At 40.6% G+C, this 18,161-nt stretch overlaps 1 protein-coding gene across 1 annotated transcript in view; it reads left to right on the top strand.

Annotated features, from left to right (window-relative positions):
• RNF217 (ring finger protein 217) overlaps window positions 1-18,161 on the top strand; it is an 80,142-nt gene that overhangs the window by 50,786 nt on the left and 11,195 nt on the right. Inside the window, exon 4 of the mRNA XM_029911054.1 lies at window positions 7,972-8,173. Within this exon, the coding sequence (XP_029766914.1) occupies window positions 7,972-8,173 (202 nt within the window). The remainder of the gene's footprint in view (window positions 1-7,971; window positions 8,174-18,161) is intronic.

The following is an 18,161-nucleotide window of genomic DNA, read 5'->3' as shown; positions in this document are numbered from 1 at the left end:
TTTATTCTTGTTTTCATTCTCAATACATCAGAGTGCTGTGGTTTTAAGCAAAGTGCTGGTACTGAGTTGAATTTTACAAGCTGATGTGTACCATTCCTTTACCAGCGGGTCTGATCATTCTGAGTGTGTTCAGTGGATAAAGGGCTGGATGCTGTAGCAATGTTCCAAGTATTTGGGGGTTGCTGTGTGCCTGTCACTATCTGTATAGAGAGAATGAGGCATAGAAGCTTGGAAGGCAGCGCTTGTGTTGCCAGAGGCTGTTGGTTTCAGGGAACTGATCCACAGCAGGCACAGACAAGATTTACTCATGCTGAGGGTAAGTGGTGGTGAGGAACCTCACAACCCTCGGTACCCCTGTGGAGCATTACATCTGATTTGTTAGTTGTGGTGCAACTTTTCGTAAAGTCAACATATCACCAATAAAGTGTTACCTTATTTATGCATTTTTCTGATTTTCTTAAGTTGGTGGGTGTTTTTAGTGTTTCAAGAATGTTCCCTTGGGGAATATCTGGGGAGATCTCTAAGAGCATTTCTTGTTTTCCAACATTTTGAGGTAGGTGTTTTGGAATTTCAACAGAGCAGAAGGCACCATTGGGTGGCCACAACTTTAATCCCACCTTATATTTTTTGAAAGTGAATACTACCTTACTGTGTCTGACTGAAACATTTATTTAGGTGTAGCTGCTGCCTACAGGATATGCTTACACAAGCAAGCAAAAACATGTGCTGTCAAAACACAATATGTTATATTTAGCCTTTAACATTTGTAAATGATAACTAAAATGGCAGGATTGGGGTTTCTTTGGATTCTGTATTACATGATTTATGACTAAATAATTTGTTAGCTCTTTTTTTTTAACTGATCCTGTGTGTTCTGTTTTGGGATACCTAGTGCAGTGTGACTTTCTGAATAGTTCTGCTTCTTGGTGAAAAGTCCTGGGTTTATTTCAGTCAGAGAGGTCTAGAGCAGTATAAAATCTCCTGTATACATATCCGATGAAAAGGAATATAATTAGTATACCCGTTTCCTCAACCAAAAGTTTTTGAAAATTCTTGAAATAGTATGGTTAAAAACTCCCCCAAAAAATTCCCCTTCTTCCTCAAATGTAGTTCCTATACAATAAAACAAGGAAGTGCCGTATGTAGAAAATGTGAACTTGCCGGGGATTTTAGGAGAAAACACATTTTAGGGTGACAGAAGAAAACTTTAAAAAGCTGGTGAGTTACAGTTGTGGAACTTTGAACAGCCGAAGGAAGTTAAGTGAACAAGAAAACTGGTGCAAATCAGGACATACTTACTCTTTTTGTGGATCAGATATTCAAATTAACATGAGTATCATCAAATAATCCAGAAAGTTGATTGTTGGGTATTTCCAGCTGAATCTTTTAAGGAACTCTCTGGGCTCCTTTTTATTGAGGGAAGCGAATTAGTGCAGATATATGAAAGGATTTAAATGTACAGCGGGTTTCCTTTTTGAAAGAAGTCTAACAAAGAGGTTAGCTAGTCATTTATGATACAGTAAAGTTGTTTGAAAATGTTCGTTTGGAGGATTTTTTTTAAGGGCTCTTTATATAATAATTAATAAAGATATCCCATCTCCTAGAACTGGAAGGGACCTTGAAAGGTCATCAAGTCCAGCCCCCTGCCTTCACTAGCAGGATCAAGTACTGATTTTGCCTCAGATCCCCAAGTGGCCCCCTCAAGGATTGAACTCACAACCCTGGGTTTAGCAGGCCAATGCTCAAACCACTGAGCTATTCCTCCCCCCCTTCTTTCTTTAAAGAGGATGTTTATTGGATGGAAAGATAGTTATGGTGGTACAAATGGGGGGGAAGAAGCTTAACTTTTCAGCTGATAGCTCATTAAGTAACTTGCTCTAAAATATTGTTCACTAGAAACTCTCACTTAGCCAGCAGAGCAGTTCGGAGTGCCAGAAACGTTTTTGATTGGCAACTCCTCCCCACAACTAGAGTCAGCCCTGTTAGCCAGCTCATATATACTGTAAAGAAATATGCAGTCATTTATGTTTATTACATAGTTATAAAATAGCCATGTAGATGTTTAGAGATCTATTCCAGACTCTGCCACTGATTCAATGCGACATCCTGGCCAAGTCATTTAGCTCTATGGTGCAATTTGCCCATCTATAAAATGGGTATAATTTCCCACCTTTTGTAAAGCACTGTTGGATTCTTGGATAAAAGTGCTATGTAGGCTTAATCCTGTAATATGAAGAATGTTCTTTGACTTCAGTGGGAGTTAAGGGTGCTCGTTGCCATGCACGGTTAAGCCAATGATAGATTCTTCAGAGATTCAAACTGTCTTCTGTTTGGTTATTCTCCTTTCTCCATTTCTGTGTTGTCCTCCTCTATCAAAGAAATGAAGTTTATCAAGCACTGAAATGTACTAATTATAGCAAAGTGAATTTCTAGGGCTGCACATTCCTTGTGGTGTCTATTGCGTGTCATACTCCTGCTGTTTTGCCCGATAGGGTAGAAACATGCAAATGACATTTGATCTATTAACGGTCACTTTTCCCCAACCTTTAGCTGCATGATCCATCTCCACAGGAGGATTATAGAGGGGGGAGGGAGAAATACCCATCTGAACCAGAGCTGAAGTTTATCAAATGAAATGTCATTTCTGATTTTCTAAGCATCCTGACTGAATTATACAGACTTCATCTGGCACTGTTAGTTTCTGCATGTGATATGAAGCTCCAGGAACAATGTTAAAGATGTGTGGCCAATTTTTTGAAACTAATCTGAATAACAGTAAAGTGGTAAATTTTGAAGAAAATATTTTACAATTGAAAATACAGTCACTGGAGAAAAAGTGAAGCCAGTTGCTTCAAATTTACAGCTTTCAGAGGCATTTGTGTACCTATTCTTGGGGATGTACACTCAGGTCTGTGTAATTTCTTTTATTGTTGCCCCTAGCCTCTGCAGGTTTATCCCATGTTGGCCTCAGTGAGGAATCTCAGTTCATTTCTCAGACTGTTTTCTTTGGAAATTAGGGACAAGTATATATATTGCATGTGGAGATATTTAGCTTTTATCTGGAAATAAGAAAACACATCTCACAGTTATAGTATGAAAGTTTCCTTCTTATGTTGTAACATCCCTGCAGACAAAAAAGGAAGATCAGGAATGGTGTGGGTCCACTGCTCAATGGAAAACATGAGCTGGGAACGGAAGATGTTAGGAAGGCAGAGCTGCTACATGCCTACTTTGCTTCAGTCTTCTTACAAAAAATAACAAGTGACCGGAAGTTACTATAGACAATAAAGGGGAAGGGATGCAGATTGGGATAAAGAACATGTTAGAGATCTTCTGACCAATTTGAATGAATTCAGGTCAGAAGGGCCTGATGCTGTTCATCCCAGGTACTGAAGGAATTAGCTGAAGAAATCTTGGTACCACTGGCAATAATATTTGCAAATTTATGGATGACAGGAGAGGTCCTGAAACACTGGAGCAGGGCTAACGTAATGCCTATCTTTTAAAAAGGAATAAGAAGAAGCCAGGGAACTATAGACCAGTCAGCCTGACTTCAATACTTGGGAAACTATCAGAGCAGTGTATAAAATATTCAATTTGCAAATACCTGGAAGTTGAATCGGTGATCACTAGCTGCCAGCATAGATTTACTAAGAACAAATCATGCCAAACCAGCTTGATTTTCTTCTTTGACAGGGTACATGGTTTGGTGGATAGGGGGAAAGCAGTGGACATAATATACCTGGACTTCAGCAAGGCTTTTGACACAGCTCCACATGACATTCTGAAAAGTGAGCTGGAGAAATGTGGACTCAGTGGAACTACGATTTAGTGAATACATAATTGGTTTAACAACCACAAACAAAGAGTGTAACTATTAATTGAACAATGTCAGATTGGAGGGAGGTCTCAAGTGGGGTTCCACAGGGATCTGTTCTGGGTCCAGTGTTATTTAACGGCTTGGATGTAGGAATGGAGAGCATACTGATCAAATTTGCAGATGCCACAAAGCAAGGGGGTGGGGGGTTGCCAACACTTTAGAGCATGGGTGGGCAAACTTTTTGGCCTGAGGGCCACATCGGGGTTGCAAAACTGTATGGAGGGCCAGGTAGGGAAGGCTGTGCCTCCCCAAACAGCCTGGCCCCTGCTCCCTCCCACTTCCCGCCCCCTGACTACCCCCCTCAGAATCCCCGACCCATCCAACCCCTCCTGCTCCTTGTCCCCTGACCGCCCCCCCCCAGAACCTCCGCCCCATCCAACTGTCCCCTAACTGCCCCCCGTAACCTCCTGCCCCTTATCCAATCCCCCCCCCCTTACCATGCTGCTCAGAGCGGTAGAAGCTCGCAACCCCGCCGCCGCTGCGGAGTTACTGCAGGGGGACGGGACAGCAGGGGAGGGGCTGGGGGCAGCCTCCCTGGATGGGAGTTCAGGGGCTGGGCAGGACGGTCCCGTGGGCCATAGTTTGCCCACCTCTGCTTTAGAGGATAGAGCTAAAATTCAGAGGGATCTTAATAAATTGGAGAACTGGGCTATAGACAACAAAATGAAATTCAACAATGACAAATGTAAGGTGCTACCCTTAGGGAAGAAAAACCAAATGCACAAATACAGAATGGGGGATAACTCACTTGGCAGCAGCACTGTTGTAAAGGATCAGGGAGTGGTGGTGGATCACAACCTCAATGTGAGTCAGCAACGTGATGCTGTTGCAAAAAAAGCAAATGCAATTTTAGGTTGCATTAACAGAGGCCTGGCATGCAAGTCATGGGAGGTGATAGTATTGCTCTACATGGCGTTGGTTAGGCCTCAGCTGGAGTATTGTGTCCAATTTTGATCATCACTGTATAGAAAGGATATAGAGAAACTGGAAAGGATCGAGAGGTGAGCGACAAAGATGATCAGAGGGATGGAATGCCAACCATATGAACAAAGGCTGAAGGAACTGGGTATGTTTAGTCTGGAAAAGAGGGCATTAAGGGGGGATTATGATAGCGGTCTTCAAATACTTGAAAGGCTGCAATAAAATATATGGAGAAAAGTTGTTCTCTCCTACCACAGAGGGCAGGACAAGAGCCAATGGGTTCAAACTACAGAACAGCAGATTTGGAATAAAATTCAGGAAAAATTTCCTAACTGTAAGAACAGTAGGACAATGGAACAGACTGCCTTGGGAGGTTGTGGAAGCTCCTTCACTCAAGGTTTTCAAAAGGAGGCAGTGGGAAAGCCAACTGTTTGGATGATTTAGATGCACCAAATCCTGCATCTTGGCAGGTGGTTAGACTAGATGACCCTTGCAGTCCCTTCTAACCCTCTAATTCTATGATCCCCCTCAGTGAGGATATTCTAGTTGCTCATCTGCAGAGGCCATAGTAAGTTCGGCATTGAGCATCTGTATGACACCGAAGAGCTCCTCTATTTATCTGAGCTTAGACATCCAAAGCAGGGTCATGATACCTGATAAAAGGTGCTTTGGATAATCAAGGTTGAAATATATTTGCTTTGGAAAGAGTCACATCAGTGGTGTGTAGCAAAAATTTCCAATTTGAAGATGCATGCACCTTCAGAACTTGCTAGCTAATACTGGCAGCTACTTCATGACTACCACTGGGAGTACAGCTAGGATGATGGGGCTGAGCTTTGGGGGTGCCCCGGACCAGCTGCCTTCCTGACTGTGGGGCTGTGCTGCTCCATGCATATTTATGGAAGAGGAGGATGGAGACGGACAAGGACAGTAATAAGATCATGCAGTGACTCAGTTTAAGTATGTGCATGGGTGTGTTTTAGTGGTTTATTTAAGGGTGGGTTTAATATTGGAGAAAGATATTAAAGATATGAGAATGAATCTTCAGGGATAATTCCCTTAGTCTTGCATGCTAAGATTTTTTTGGGATACTCTTTAGTAGTTTTCAGGTTGAGGCCTATTCTGACTGCAGACACTAGGAACTGGGATCCAGAACTTGAAATGTTTTGTCTTTTGTGAGATATTTTTTTATACAATTTTCAATTTTATATACAAATTGGGTATATCTGGTGGTAGTGTGATAGAAACACCCGTCATTCTGTTGTGTGAGACATGTTTGACCCTAGGCTCTGCAAAGTGGTGCACTTTAAAAGTGATACTTTGGTCTTTTTTGAAGTGTAGGTGGTTGAAAGTGGTGGTGTAGAGAAAATGTGATGCTAATGATGATTTTCAGCATCTTCTGCTCCCTGATGTAGTAGTATCACTGACAAGGATCTCTGAGCTGATGCCATGTCTTTTTCAGAGGAAAAGTGCCCCAATGGCTCTGCTTGTTGAGATAAAGAAAAAGTTGAAGGTGTAGAGGAAGAGAGACGTAAAATGGCCACAGATGATATGGGAGAACTCATATCAGAGAAGGGGATGTAGAAGAAATACTTTACTCTTCAATTTTAAAAAAGTGTGTTGGGGGTTGTTTTTAGTGTTCATATTATAGTAGTGTCTACGTCGGGGGTTCTCATACTTCATTGCACTGTGACCCCCTTCTGACAATAAAAATTACTACACGACCCCAAGAGGGGGGACTGAAGCCTGAGCCTGCCCGAGCCCCACTGCTCTGGGCAGGGGAGCCAAAGCCTGAGCCCCACCACCATAGGGAGAGGGGCCCAAAGCCCAAGGGCTTCATCCTTGGACAGGAGGCCTGTAACCTGAGCCCCGCTGCCCAGGGCTGAAGCCAAAACCTGAGCCCCGGGTGGCCCCAGCCAGTCTAATGCCAGCCCTGGCGATACCATTAAAATGGGGTTGTGACCCACTTTGGGGTCCTGACCCACAGTTTGAGAACTGCTGGTCTAAGGTATGCTAGATTCTGCTCAGACATAGGAAGACAGTCCCTCCCTTAAACTGCTGATAATTGGAAGAGAGCAATGTGTGTGGGGGAGAGACAAAATACAACTTAAAATTTGAGTGAAGATAGGAACACATCTTGTTTCCGTGGGTTTTTGTTGCTTGTTTTTGCTGTACTTTGGGGGCGGAGGGTGGGGAAAGCAAGAACTGGGCAGTGGTGCAGAGTTGGGTTTCTAGTAGTGATTTGAGTGATGTAAGGGTGGAGGCTGGACCATTTTCAGAAGGTGGCTCCAAGTATAAGGGGCAACAGACAGAGGCATAAACGTGTGGTAGGAGATAAGGTATCAAGGGTAGAACATGTAAAGCACTATCCAGCTGCTTCTGAGTGTCTCTCAGTCAGTTAGCTGACTCTTTAAAATGAAGAATTTACAAGTACTTTTACCAGATCTGAGCTTGACATTTTGCAGGGCCCTGTGCATGAAGCACAGTGTGCAGAATCCTCATGCAGACATCCATAACTTGTACATTAGGATGGCAAGGTGGAGAAAAGGGGAGTTCAGCTGTTGCAGTAGGGACCAACATGCTTGAGGCAAGGAGGGCTTGAACTCACTTCCATTTTCAAGGTGGAAGAGTGTCATGACAGGTCAGCAGGCGGGGAAAGGTGCCTTCCTAAGTTATGTTTTTCAGTACTTTTTTAATTGAACTATAGTTGTAGTACTGAATAATGTATCTGAATAATCACCAGAGTTCTTATCCTTTTAAAACTGCAATAACATTTGGTTTATTTGGAGAACTCCCATGGGATCTTGTCTGGGGTGCAAAAAAGATTGTTCTCTTTAAAAAAAAAAAAAAAAAAAAAGGGGGGGGGGGGGAGATAATTGGGGAGGTAATCCTTAAGTGGAATTCCAGAAGTGAATTTAAGGGAAATATTCAGGTTTGCTGCTCTATGAACAAATGTGTGAATGTCATTGTACACTTATTGAAGTCAATCATATTACTGATGGAATGGCTGGGACAGTAACAGGGTGACTGTTACTCTGGGAATAACTCATTGTGACTCTTCATCTGATCTTTGTTCCAGATAATTATTAGGTAGAACCTGCTTTAATGGTGTTTTTTTTTTTGTTTGATTAAATTAACATTTTCTTTTTCTTCCTCTTGTGCTCATAAAGATCCACATCCAGAGAACAGAAGGGTGTGACCACATGACCTGTTCACAATGTAACACTAATTTCTGTTACCGCTGTGGGGAGAGATACCGCCAGCTCCGTTTCTTTGGAGATCACACATCAAACCTCAGTATATTTGGATGCAAATATCGCTACCTCCCTGAGAGACCGCATTTAAGGAGATTAGTGCGAGGCTCTGTCTGTGGTGAGTGGATGATGTGCCTTGCAGAGAACTGCATTATGAAGTGATGAGTGGTAAAAGTATTAACTAATTAACAATTGGTCCAAAATGCATCATAGACTTCTTATAAAGAAGTTGGGTTGTTTCAAGATGCTTCATTAAAAATATAAACAAATTTAGCATTTGGAATTTTTAATCAATGGGTTATGGGTGAATAAGCTCTTTTTTTTACTTTTACTTTTCTAATGGACTTCTCTTGTATTGGAACTTTTTCATAATCGGAGTGTTACTGTAGCAAGCAAATTGAAAAAACTTTGCATCCCAACATAAAACTATTTTAATGGAGAACTGAAGCATATACTTCCGGAATGATAAACTTTTAGTTGTCCTGTGCTTACATTTTCTAAGTATTCTTTTGTTGTGACTTAGGGCATTTAAATGAATCCTTTGTTCCGTGTTGTAGCCTAAGAAACACGGGTGCTGTGGTAAACATCCTTTATGAAATACTCAGATTTAAACACTGGAATTCTACATTTCTCTTTTGCATTCGGTCCCATATTATTTTTGTGTACCCCCCACACACACCCACACACACCCACACCCTGCCTGTTTTGATTAGTGGGAGAATCAGAAAGCTCTTTCTGGATAATGCAGTGAAAACCACATTGGTAGTCTTATATAGTAAGCAAGGGCATTGTCCCAGTGATGTTACCCTCCTGTTTGTCTCACTACCAGACTTAGACCTCTGAAGCACTAATGCAAAACAATGCTCATCTACAGCTGACTGAGAATTTCCTGTCCAATGTTTTTTCCATTGAAAAAACAGTTTTCTGCAGAAAAATGTTGATTCTCCCCCCCCGTCCCCTCCAAAAAATTTGTTATAGTCTATTTTTGATCTGCTATCTAAATGAAATTTTTTGAGTTGGGTCATCCTGAATTAAAACATTTCATTTCATGTCAGTTTGACATTGAACTGTGCCTATTATGGGGCTTCATGGGAGTTGTAGTTTTGACATTTGCCCTGTCCTATTCTACAGTCCAGACTAAATCACAATCTCCCCTTTCGTTGAACCACCGTGGTGCATCATGGAAGATGTTGTCTGGCCGAGAGAGGAGAATGGGGTCATGAGGAACATGAGATTCCATGGCAGCTTGAGTGGACACAGTTCAAACAAGCGGCAGTGAAACATTTTGATTCAGGAATATCAAAATACTTTCAATTGAAAACAGCAAAATGAAACACTTCAACACTTCTGGATTTACATTTTTGTAAACTTCCCGTTCTGGGTAAATTTCTGACATTTCCTCCTTTGGGATGACAAGTTGTAGAAAGCAAATGTTAAAATATCAAAAATGTACCTCAGGACAAAAATTTTGGTTTTTGATCATCAATGCTATCACATTCATGGCCAGCCACCTCATTGAACTTTAACTTTCAAAACCAGTATAATACCTTTGAGAGTCAACATGGACTAGAAGGAAGTTATGAGACTGGGTGAGAGGAATTCCTAACTTACAATCTGGGGACTTCTGACTGCTTTCTTTGTGGCCTTGGGCAAGTTATTTTAATGTCTCTCTTTCGCCAATTCTGTAAAAAGGGAATAATATTACTTTACCTTGTAGGTTTGTTGGGTGGAGTAAATTATTTACTTAGTGTTTCTGCATCAGTTTGAGGATGCTCTTGTAAATGCTAATTTTTTTTTCTTATTATTCTCGTTTGTTACTCATAGTTTAACTAGCATGTGATGCTGGTGAATCGTTAACTCCTATTCAAAATATATTTTATAGAGTTACTACATTTTATTTGGGGAAGACTGTTGTCCTCCCTTCTCTTTTCTGCTTGCTTCTGATCCCCTTTGTTTAGCTCATCATCCTTCCTTTTGCCCCTTCTCTCCCCCCACCCTACCCCGCCACACATTTATTTTCCCTTTGCTCTATCCTCTTCTTCCTTCCTGTCCCCTTCTCTCTGCAACCATATTAGGGTCTTCTGATAGCTGTTGTGCTCTTTGCTTTTGCCATAAGAGCGGCCATACTGGGTCAGACCAGTGGTCCATCTAACCCTAGTACCCTGTCTTCTGACAGAGGCCAGTGCCAGATGCTTCAGAGGGAATAAACAGAACAGGGCAATATTGAGTGATCCTGTTCTCCAATCCCAGCTTCTGGCAATGGGAAGTTTATGGACACCCAGAGCATGGGATTGTGTCCCTTACCATTTTGGATAATAGTCTTTGATGGACCTATCTTCCATTAATTTATCTAATTCTTTTTAGAAACCAGTTATAATTTTGGCCTTCACAATATCCCATGGCATTGAGTTCCATAGGTTAGCTATGCATTGTATGAAGAAGTGCTTCCTTTTGTTTGTTTTAAATCTGTTGCCTATTAATTTCTTTGGGTGACCCCTAGTTCTTGTGTTATGTGAAGGGGTAAATAACACTTCCACCTCCTATTACATCCCTCTTTAGTTGTCTTTTTTCTAAGATGAACTGTCAGTCTTTTTAATCTCTCCTCCTCTAGAAGCTGTTTGTTGCCCTTCTCTGCACCTTTTCCAGTTCTAATATATCTTTTTGGAGATGAGGCAAGAAGAACTGCACTCAGTATTCAAGGTGTAGGCATGGATCTAGATATCATAATGCCACTATATAAAACCATGTTATCTTCTCCCTTTCCTAATGGTTCCTAACATTCTGTGATCTTTTTCGACTGCCTCTGCACAATGAGCAGAAGTTTTCAGGGAACTATCCACAATCCAAGATCTCTCTCCAGAGTGGTAACAGCTAATTTAGACCCCATCATTTTGCATGTATAGTTGGGATTATGTTTTCTAATGTGCATTACTTTATACTTTATCTTGAATACTGCGTACAGATGTGGTCTCCTCATCTCAAAAAAGATATACTGGCATTAGAAAAGGTTCAGAGAAGGGCAACTAAAATGAATAGGGGTTTGGAATGGGTCCCATATGAGGAGAGAGTAAAGAGGCTAGGACTTTTCAGCTTGGAAAAGAGGAGACTAAGGGGGGATATGATAGAGGTATATAAAATCATGAGTGGTGTGGAGAAAGTGAATAAGGAAAAGTTATTTACTTGTTCCCATAATATAAGGACTAGGGGCAATGAAATTAATGGGCAGCAGGTTTAAAACAAATAAAAGGAAGTTGTTCTTCACACAGAGCAGAGTCAACTTGTGGAATTCCTTGTCTGAGGAGGTTGTGAAGGCTAGGACTATAACAGGGTTTAAAAGAGAACTAGATAAGTTCATGGAGGTTAAGTCCATTAATGGCTAGTAGCCAGGATGGGTAAGGAATGGTGTCCCTAGCCTCTGTTTGTCAGAGAGTGGAGATGGATGGCAGGAGAGAGATCACTTAATGATTACCTGTTAGGTTCACTTCCTCTGCGGCACCCGGCATTGGCCATTGTCGGTAGACAGGATACTGGGCTGGATGGACCTTTGGTCTGACCCAGTATGGCCGTTCTTATGTTCTTATACTGACCAGCATTGAATTTCATCTGCCATTTTGTGGCCTAGCCACCCAGTTTAGGGAGATCCCTTTGTAACTCTTCTCAGTCAGCTTTGGACTTAACTATCTTGAGTAATTTTGTATTGTTGGCAAATTTTGCCACCTCACTGTTCATCCCTTTTCCCAGATCATGTATGAATTTGTTGAATAGCACAGGTCCCAGTACAGATCCTTAGGGGACTCTGCTGTTTACTTCTCTCTGTTGTGAAAACTGACCATTTATTCCTACCCTTTGTTTCCTATCTTTTAGCTAGTTACTGATCCACAAGAACACCTTCCCTCTTATCCCATGACTGCTTAGTTTACTTAAGAGCTTTTGGTGAGGGACCTTGTCAAAAGTTTTCTGAAAGTTCAAGTACAGTTTATCAGCAGGATAATCCTTATCCACATGCTTGTTGACTCTCAAAGAATTCTCATAGATTGAGGCATGATTTCTCTTTACAGAAGCCATCTTGATTCTTCCCCAATATATCCTGTTCATTTATGTGTGTGATAATTTTGTTCTTTACTATAGTTTCAACCAAATGCCTGGTACTGAAGTTAGGCTTACTGGCCTGTAATTGCCAGGATCACCTTTGAAGCCTTTTTAAAAAAATCATCATTACCTTAACTACCCTCCAGTCATCTGATAGATGTTGATTTAACTGATGGGTTACATACCACAGTTAGAAGTTCTGCAATTTCATATTTGAGTTTCTTTAGAACTCTTGGGTGAATACCATTTGGTCTTGGTGACTTATTACTGTTTAATTTATCAATTTGTTCCAAAACCTCTTCTATTGACGTCTCAATCTGGGACAATTCCTCAGATTTGTCACCTAAAAAGAATGGCTCAGGTGTGGGAATCTCCCTAACATCCTTTGCAGTGAAGACCACTGCATAGAATTCATTTAGCTACTCGGCAACAACCTGGTCTCCTTTAAATGTTTCTTTAGCACCTTGATCGTCCAGTGGCCCACACTGACTGTTTGGTAAGCTTCTGATGTACTTAAAAAAAATTGCTGTTAGTTTTTATGTCCTTAACTAGTTACTTTTCAAATTCTTTCTTGTTCTGTCTCGTTATACTTGATTTACTAGAGTTTCTATACTCCTTTCTATTTTCCTCAGTAGGATTTGACTTCCAATTTTTAGAGAATGCTTTTTTACCTCTAACTGGTTCTTTTACTCTGCTGTTCAGCCATGGTGGCATTTTTTGGTCCTCTTACTGTTTTTTTGTGGTCTATATATTTAGTTTAAGCCTCTGTTATGGTGTTTTTAAATATTCTCCATGTACTTTGCAGGCATTTCACCCTTGTGACTGTTCCTTTTAATTAGCTTTCTTATTTTTGTGTAGTTCCCCTTTTTGAAGTTAAATGCTACTGTGGTGGGTTTCTTTGGTATTTTAACCCCCCTACAAGGTTGTTAAATTTAATTACCATATGGCTACTATTACCAAGTGGTTCAGCTATACTTACCTCTTGGGCCAGATCCTGTTGTTCCGCTTTGCACTAAATCAAGAATTGTCCATATACTTTTGTAGATGTACTCTGTGTTAGCATCACTAACAGTAGCAGCAGCTCTCCACTCCATTCATTCATTACACTCAAAAAAGCATCTTTAACACCCAGCAAGACCTGGGGGGGGGGGGGGGGTTTACAAGTGCAGTCCTTTGGTTTAAAAGTAAGCAATTGATAAGAACCAGTCTAAGAACATGCAGTCATGAAAAATCTAGACTTTAGGTTCCAAATGTGTAGGTATATACTGTGTGTGCTAAAATACAGCAAAGCAATTGTAATACAAAACAGAAGTAACTTTTCTGACAAATGCCCTATTCTAATTAACATTTTGTTGAGGGCACATTTAGAAATGTGGGCTCACAAAAATGTGCGCACAAACTTTGCGAGCATGACTGCTCACACATTTCTGGAAACCTGGCCTTTTTGTCTAATTTTCATCTGTTAAAAACTGATGGCACTGTGTGATGGGTTCCCAGGGGTGAAACCTGGAACTGGAGTACCGCTGAGCTCTCTGTCTCAACAACCTGGGCTCCTCTCACACTGTTATGCTCCAGGTCCTGCACTTAACAGATATCCACAGGCAGGGACACACACAGCTGCTTTTACCAGCCACCCATGAACCAACAATAGAGAGTCTCCAGCCAGTTCCCCCTGCTCCCCAGTCTAGGATCTCAGGGCTTTACCATCCTGCTTTGGTCAGAAGCCTGACCAATGTAAGTTTATTACCCAGTCCACCACTTCTACAAAGGAAAGTGGACGTGCACCAGCTTTTGTACACTGAGCAGATTCCCCAAGCACTTCAAGCAAAACACACTATTTGAGGTAAGATATGAAACAGATTTATTAACTACAGGAAGACAGATTTTAAGTGATTATAAGTAGTAAGTGTACAGATCAAAGTTGGTTACCCAAGATATAAAAGTAAAATCTTTTCAGTCTTTGTTCTCCAGACGTGTTTCCAGGTGTTGAGATGTGGGGGGAGTGAGGCCAAATGATGTCATTTCCCCTCTTTTATAGGTTCTTCCAGCTTGCTGGAAAGATCTATTGCTATGAGTGAAGCAGTCTCCGTTGTCTACATGCTCTCTCTGAGAGGCCTCCATTATATACAGTTCCTGGGATAATCTTTGTGTGTGTATTCCCCTTAATGGGCTATCAACGCTGTCTGGCTTCTCCATTGTGGTACCTGAAAAGCTGGTTGTGTGTGTTTCCAACTTCACAACATATTTCGCACACATAGCAAAACTTCATAACTTCACATATGACAGCACATACAATCCAACAGGATATTAATATTCAATAGATCAAGATTTTAGAATAATACCTCACAAGGCATACTTTGTACAAAACATATTGTAATCATATCACCATAGTAAATATGGGGGTGCCAGGGTGTTGCTTTGGGGTACAGAATGTCACACAGTGTTACTGTATAGCAATACCCATGTTAATGGCAACTAAACTCTAAAAAGTACATTTTCCAAGTGATGGCTTAAGTAGCTGTATGGACACATTAGTTTTCTTTTGTTTTAAATTAAATGTTACAGCACTCCTTGTTTTTCACTGGAGAAAGCCTTTCATACTGAGGATTCAAGACAAAGATGATAAATCCAGAATATTGTTCACTGCTTTCTAGTGTACTGCAAGATTCAAGTTATAGGATGTAGAACAAGAATAGTTAGTTGAATGCCAGTAAACACAAACACTTAGATAGCAAATTACAAAACGTTCTCTTAAAAAAACAATAAAATAAAATCGTACCTCTAAGTGCAGGGTTTCATGTTTGAAAATGAACTTTACTTTAACTGAATAATGTGTATACGTTCCTTTTTTTTTTCTTTCCCTTGCTTGCTCCCTCATCGCCTACCTTAAAACTACTGTACTTCTCTGGAAGCTGGAGAGAAGTGTTTCTGTTTATGGTACTCATCTCTTTCTTCCCCTTCAGCTCTTTCCTTCCTTTTGCGATGTTCTGCCAATTATTTTAATTATGCTTTCTCTATATCAGCCTTTACCCATAGCTGAATAAAAATAGTGGCTCAATTGTTGCTTCAAAATGATCTCCTCCAGATGACAGCTCACTGTTCTGAAAAATGCTGTACAGGACCTGGATTCCTTCCAGAAAACTACTGGATTATCTATGTTAAATACAGATCACGGGCAAGCTAGGACTGACCAATGGCATAAATGCCAAAAGGCATCTTTGGGCGACCAGTTTCAGAGGAAAGCAATAGCAAATGATACAACTACGCTCTGTCCTTCCTCCCCGTTCCCTCATTCATTACCATATTCTTGGTAGCACATGCTCTTGTACATCTCCATAGAACAATCATCTTTGGGGATTTTGATGTTTCCAAGTCTTTCTCATCCAACTCTCTTCAGGGCTCTGCATCTGAAGGAATATTCAGAAGTATTGTAACCAAATTCAGAGACTCCATTAAAAGATACTATAGGCCAGGTGTGGCCAGACTGTGGCTTTTACAGTTAAAGTGTGGCTCGTGGAGACCCCCACACTTCCTTTCTATTCTCCACCTACCAGAATTGGGGAGTGGGGAGCTTGGGGCTTTCTGCCCTGTGGTGGGATGGTAGGGCTAGGGGTTTCTGCCCTGCCGGGAGGGAGGTCTTTGGGCTTTAGCTCCGCGCTGCGGCAGGTGCTGCTCCATAGGACAGATTGTGTGTATCTTGTGGCTCTTGAACTTCTGAAGATTATCGTCTGCGGCTCAGAGGGTCAGCAAATTTGGCTACCCCTGATATAGGTAATCCATCATGAAAGCTCCAGCTGTTAGCTTTCTTATTGATCTGAAATGGTGTCTTCCTTGATAGATAACCTAATATGTTTGTATAAATTTAGCCTTTGTTGCCAAATGACATTTGACCTGGATACTATTAGTAAGAATATTTGGAGTTCATATAGCCCTTCTGGAGGAGATCTTTGCATTTCCCAAAGAAATTTAAACCCTTAGTCTTACCTGCTAGTTTTGGGACCTAGCAAAGCGATTAATGATTTTGCATATTTTCCAATTATCCTTGTTCTTTTTTAAAACTTTCTAATAGGAAATTGATTTGCATCATTTCACTTGCAAAAAGCGAGTTTGTGTCCAGACACTGTGACTTTGCCTTTTTCTAAAACTACAAGGGAGAGATGGGCCAAAACAAGAACATTTTTCCCCCCCCAATGAACCCCTGTATCTGGGTTTTGGTTTGGATAAATTTAACCTGGATCTGAACCAACCCAGGTTTTGACTCTTCAAAACCTAAGTGGCACAAAGATATTACAAATTCCATGCTATCTTCATGCTAAAGCATTAACTTATTATTCCATGACTAGTACTACAGTAATGCAAATAATTAGTTCTTATCAGTACAAAGACATGTATAGTTCATCAGGCTTATCACAAGGCAACTGTCCAAAATTAAAATACTACTCATGCATCTGTGATCTCTAAATATACGACACACACAGAAATCTGACTGAAAAAGGTTACATTTATATGTATGTGTTAATGAGACCCATTGGTAAGACCTAAATGCAAGTCCATATACATAATTTTATAATAAAATCAATATTTTACCACTTTGTATTGTATTGTTATGTATCTGCAAGAAACAACTATTTCTATTGTTACAGCAAAAAAACTCACACAAAAAAAACAATTTTTTTTTTTTTGGAGGAAATACTGTTTAAATACTGATGTGGAGGTAACAAATACATACAGCCCCAGTAATCCTTGGATCAGAGTTAAATTTGTTGTGTTATGATAACAATACATTTCTCCCTGTTCGGGCTGTATAAGATTTGATGTCCCTAACTCTTCATCTCCTCGTTTGTACGTGCTCTTGTGGCTATATTTTCTTGATAAGTCTATAGGAGTAGTACAATGCAAAACCTCAGCCTACGTTTACTCACTGAATTTTACTGTAGGATTTCTCTCTGGGGCAACCTCTGTTTTAGCTCACTACTTCCCTGTGACACTCTGAGCTCCTAAATATGGATGGAGCTAATTGGAGCCACCTGCCAGCATAATTCAGTAGTAATTACCTGGAATTTTAATGTAAGGTTTGAGCACCTGAACCTAGGATGACTCAATCAGAGAATTCTGCATTGATATACATGGTCCTAACGTCTTCCAGGCTGTTACAGAAGGGAAACAGGCTTTTTTTATGTTGCTCTAGGACAAGATGTGGAAACAAAAAATGTATGGGTAGCAAAATATAATGGAATTCCAACAAATCTCAGAGCAGAAAATTGAAAAATAAAACCAGAATGGTTTGAATCTAATTAGGACTCAAGATTGCTGAGGAGAAAACATTAGGCTGCAGAGTAGATTTAGCGTATAATTTGGTTGTCTGAATCAGGGGAATGTTACGTATTAAATGGCATCAGTTTCTTAGGAGCTTGTCTCCTGATAATTCCTTCATTCAGGAAGGTGGACAATGCTGAAATTGAGCTGATATTTACGAGATTTCAGCTCAGCTTGTGAATTCTGCCATATGGTGGAAATCTTGTGAGATCAGCTACACCTGTAAGATTTTCACCATCTTGTGCAGAGAGTCTGTTCTTGGGAACTTTCAAGTATCTCTGAACCAGAACTGGAAAATAGTTTCATTCCAGTTTTGGATCTGGCCTTGAACTAAAACTGTAAGGGTTTGTTTGGTTCTTGTAGTTGTGAATCCAGAACTCATTATACTATAGAAAATTTTGAAGAGATTCTTATAATGCTAGTTCTTGGCCAATCACTACTTGGAGCAGGATTGAAGAAGGCTATAAAGGGGAGACAACATAATGTAACTTGTAGGAAAATAGCATATATGTAGTATAAATTAAAACAACCCTTTAGTGTAGAGAAGTGGGATTTCCTGACTGTTAGCCCTATAGCAAAATGAATTGGCATTTAGGTCTGGGACTCATGAAAGAATTGGAGGGATGTAGTGAGGAAGTGGAGTGCCATATGATCAAAGTGAAATATCTCCAGCAGCATTTTAATTCCTGTTTTGGAAGGAA

This window comes from Terrapene carolina, unplaced genomic scaffold, assembly GCF_002925995.2.
Source record: "Terrapene carolina triunguis isolate 2854851 unplaced genomic scaffold, T_m_triunguis-2.0 Scaffold85, whole genome shotgun sequence".
Taxonomy (NCBI): domain Eukaryota; kingdom Metazoa; phylum Chordata; order Testudines; family Emydidae; genus Terrapene; species Terrapene triunguis.
The sequence above is the reverse complement of the archived record's forward strand: the minus strand, read 5'-3'. Positions and strand labels throughout refer to the sequence as shown.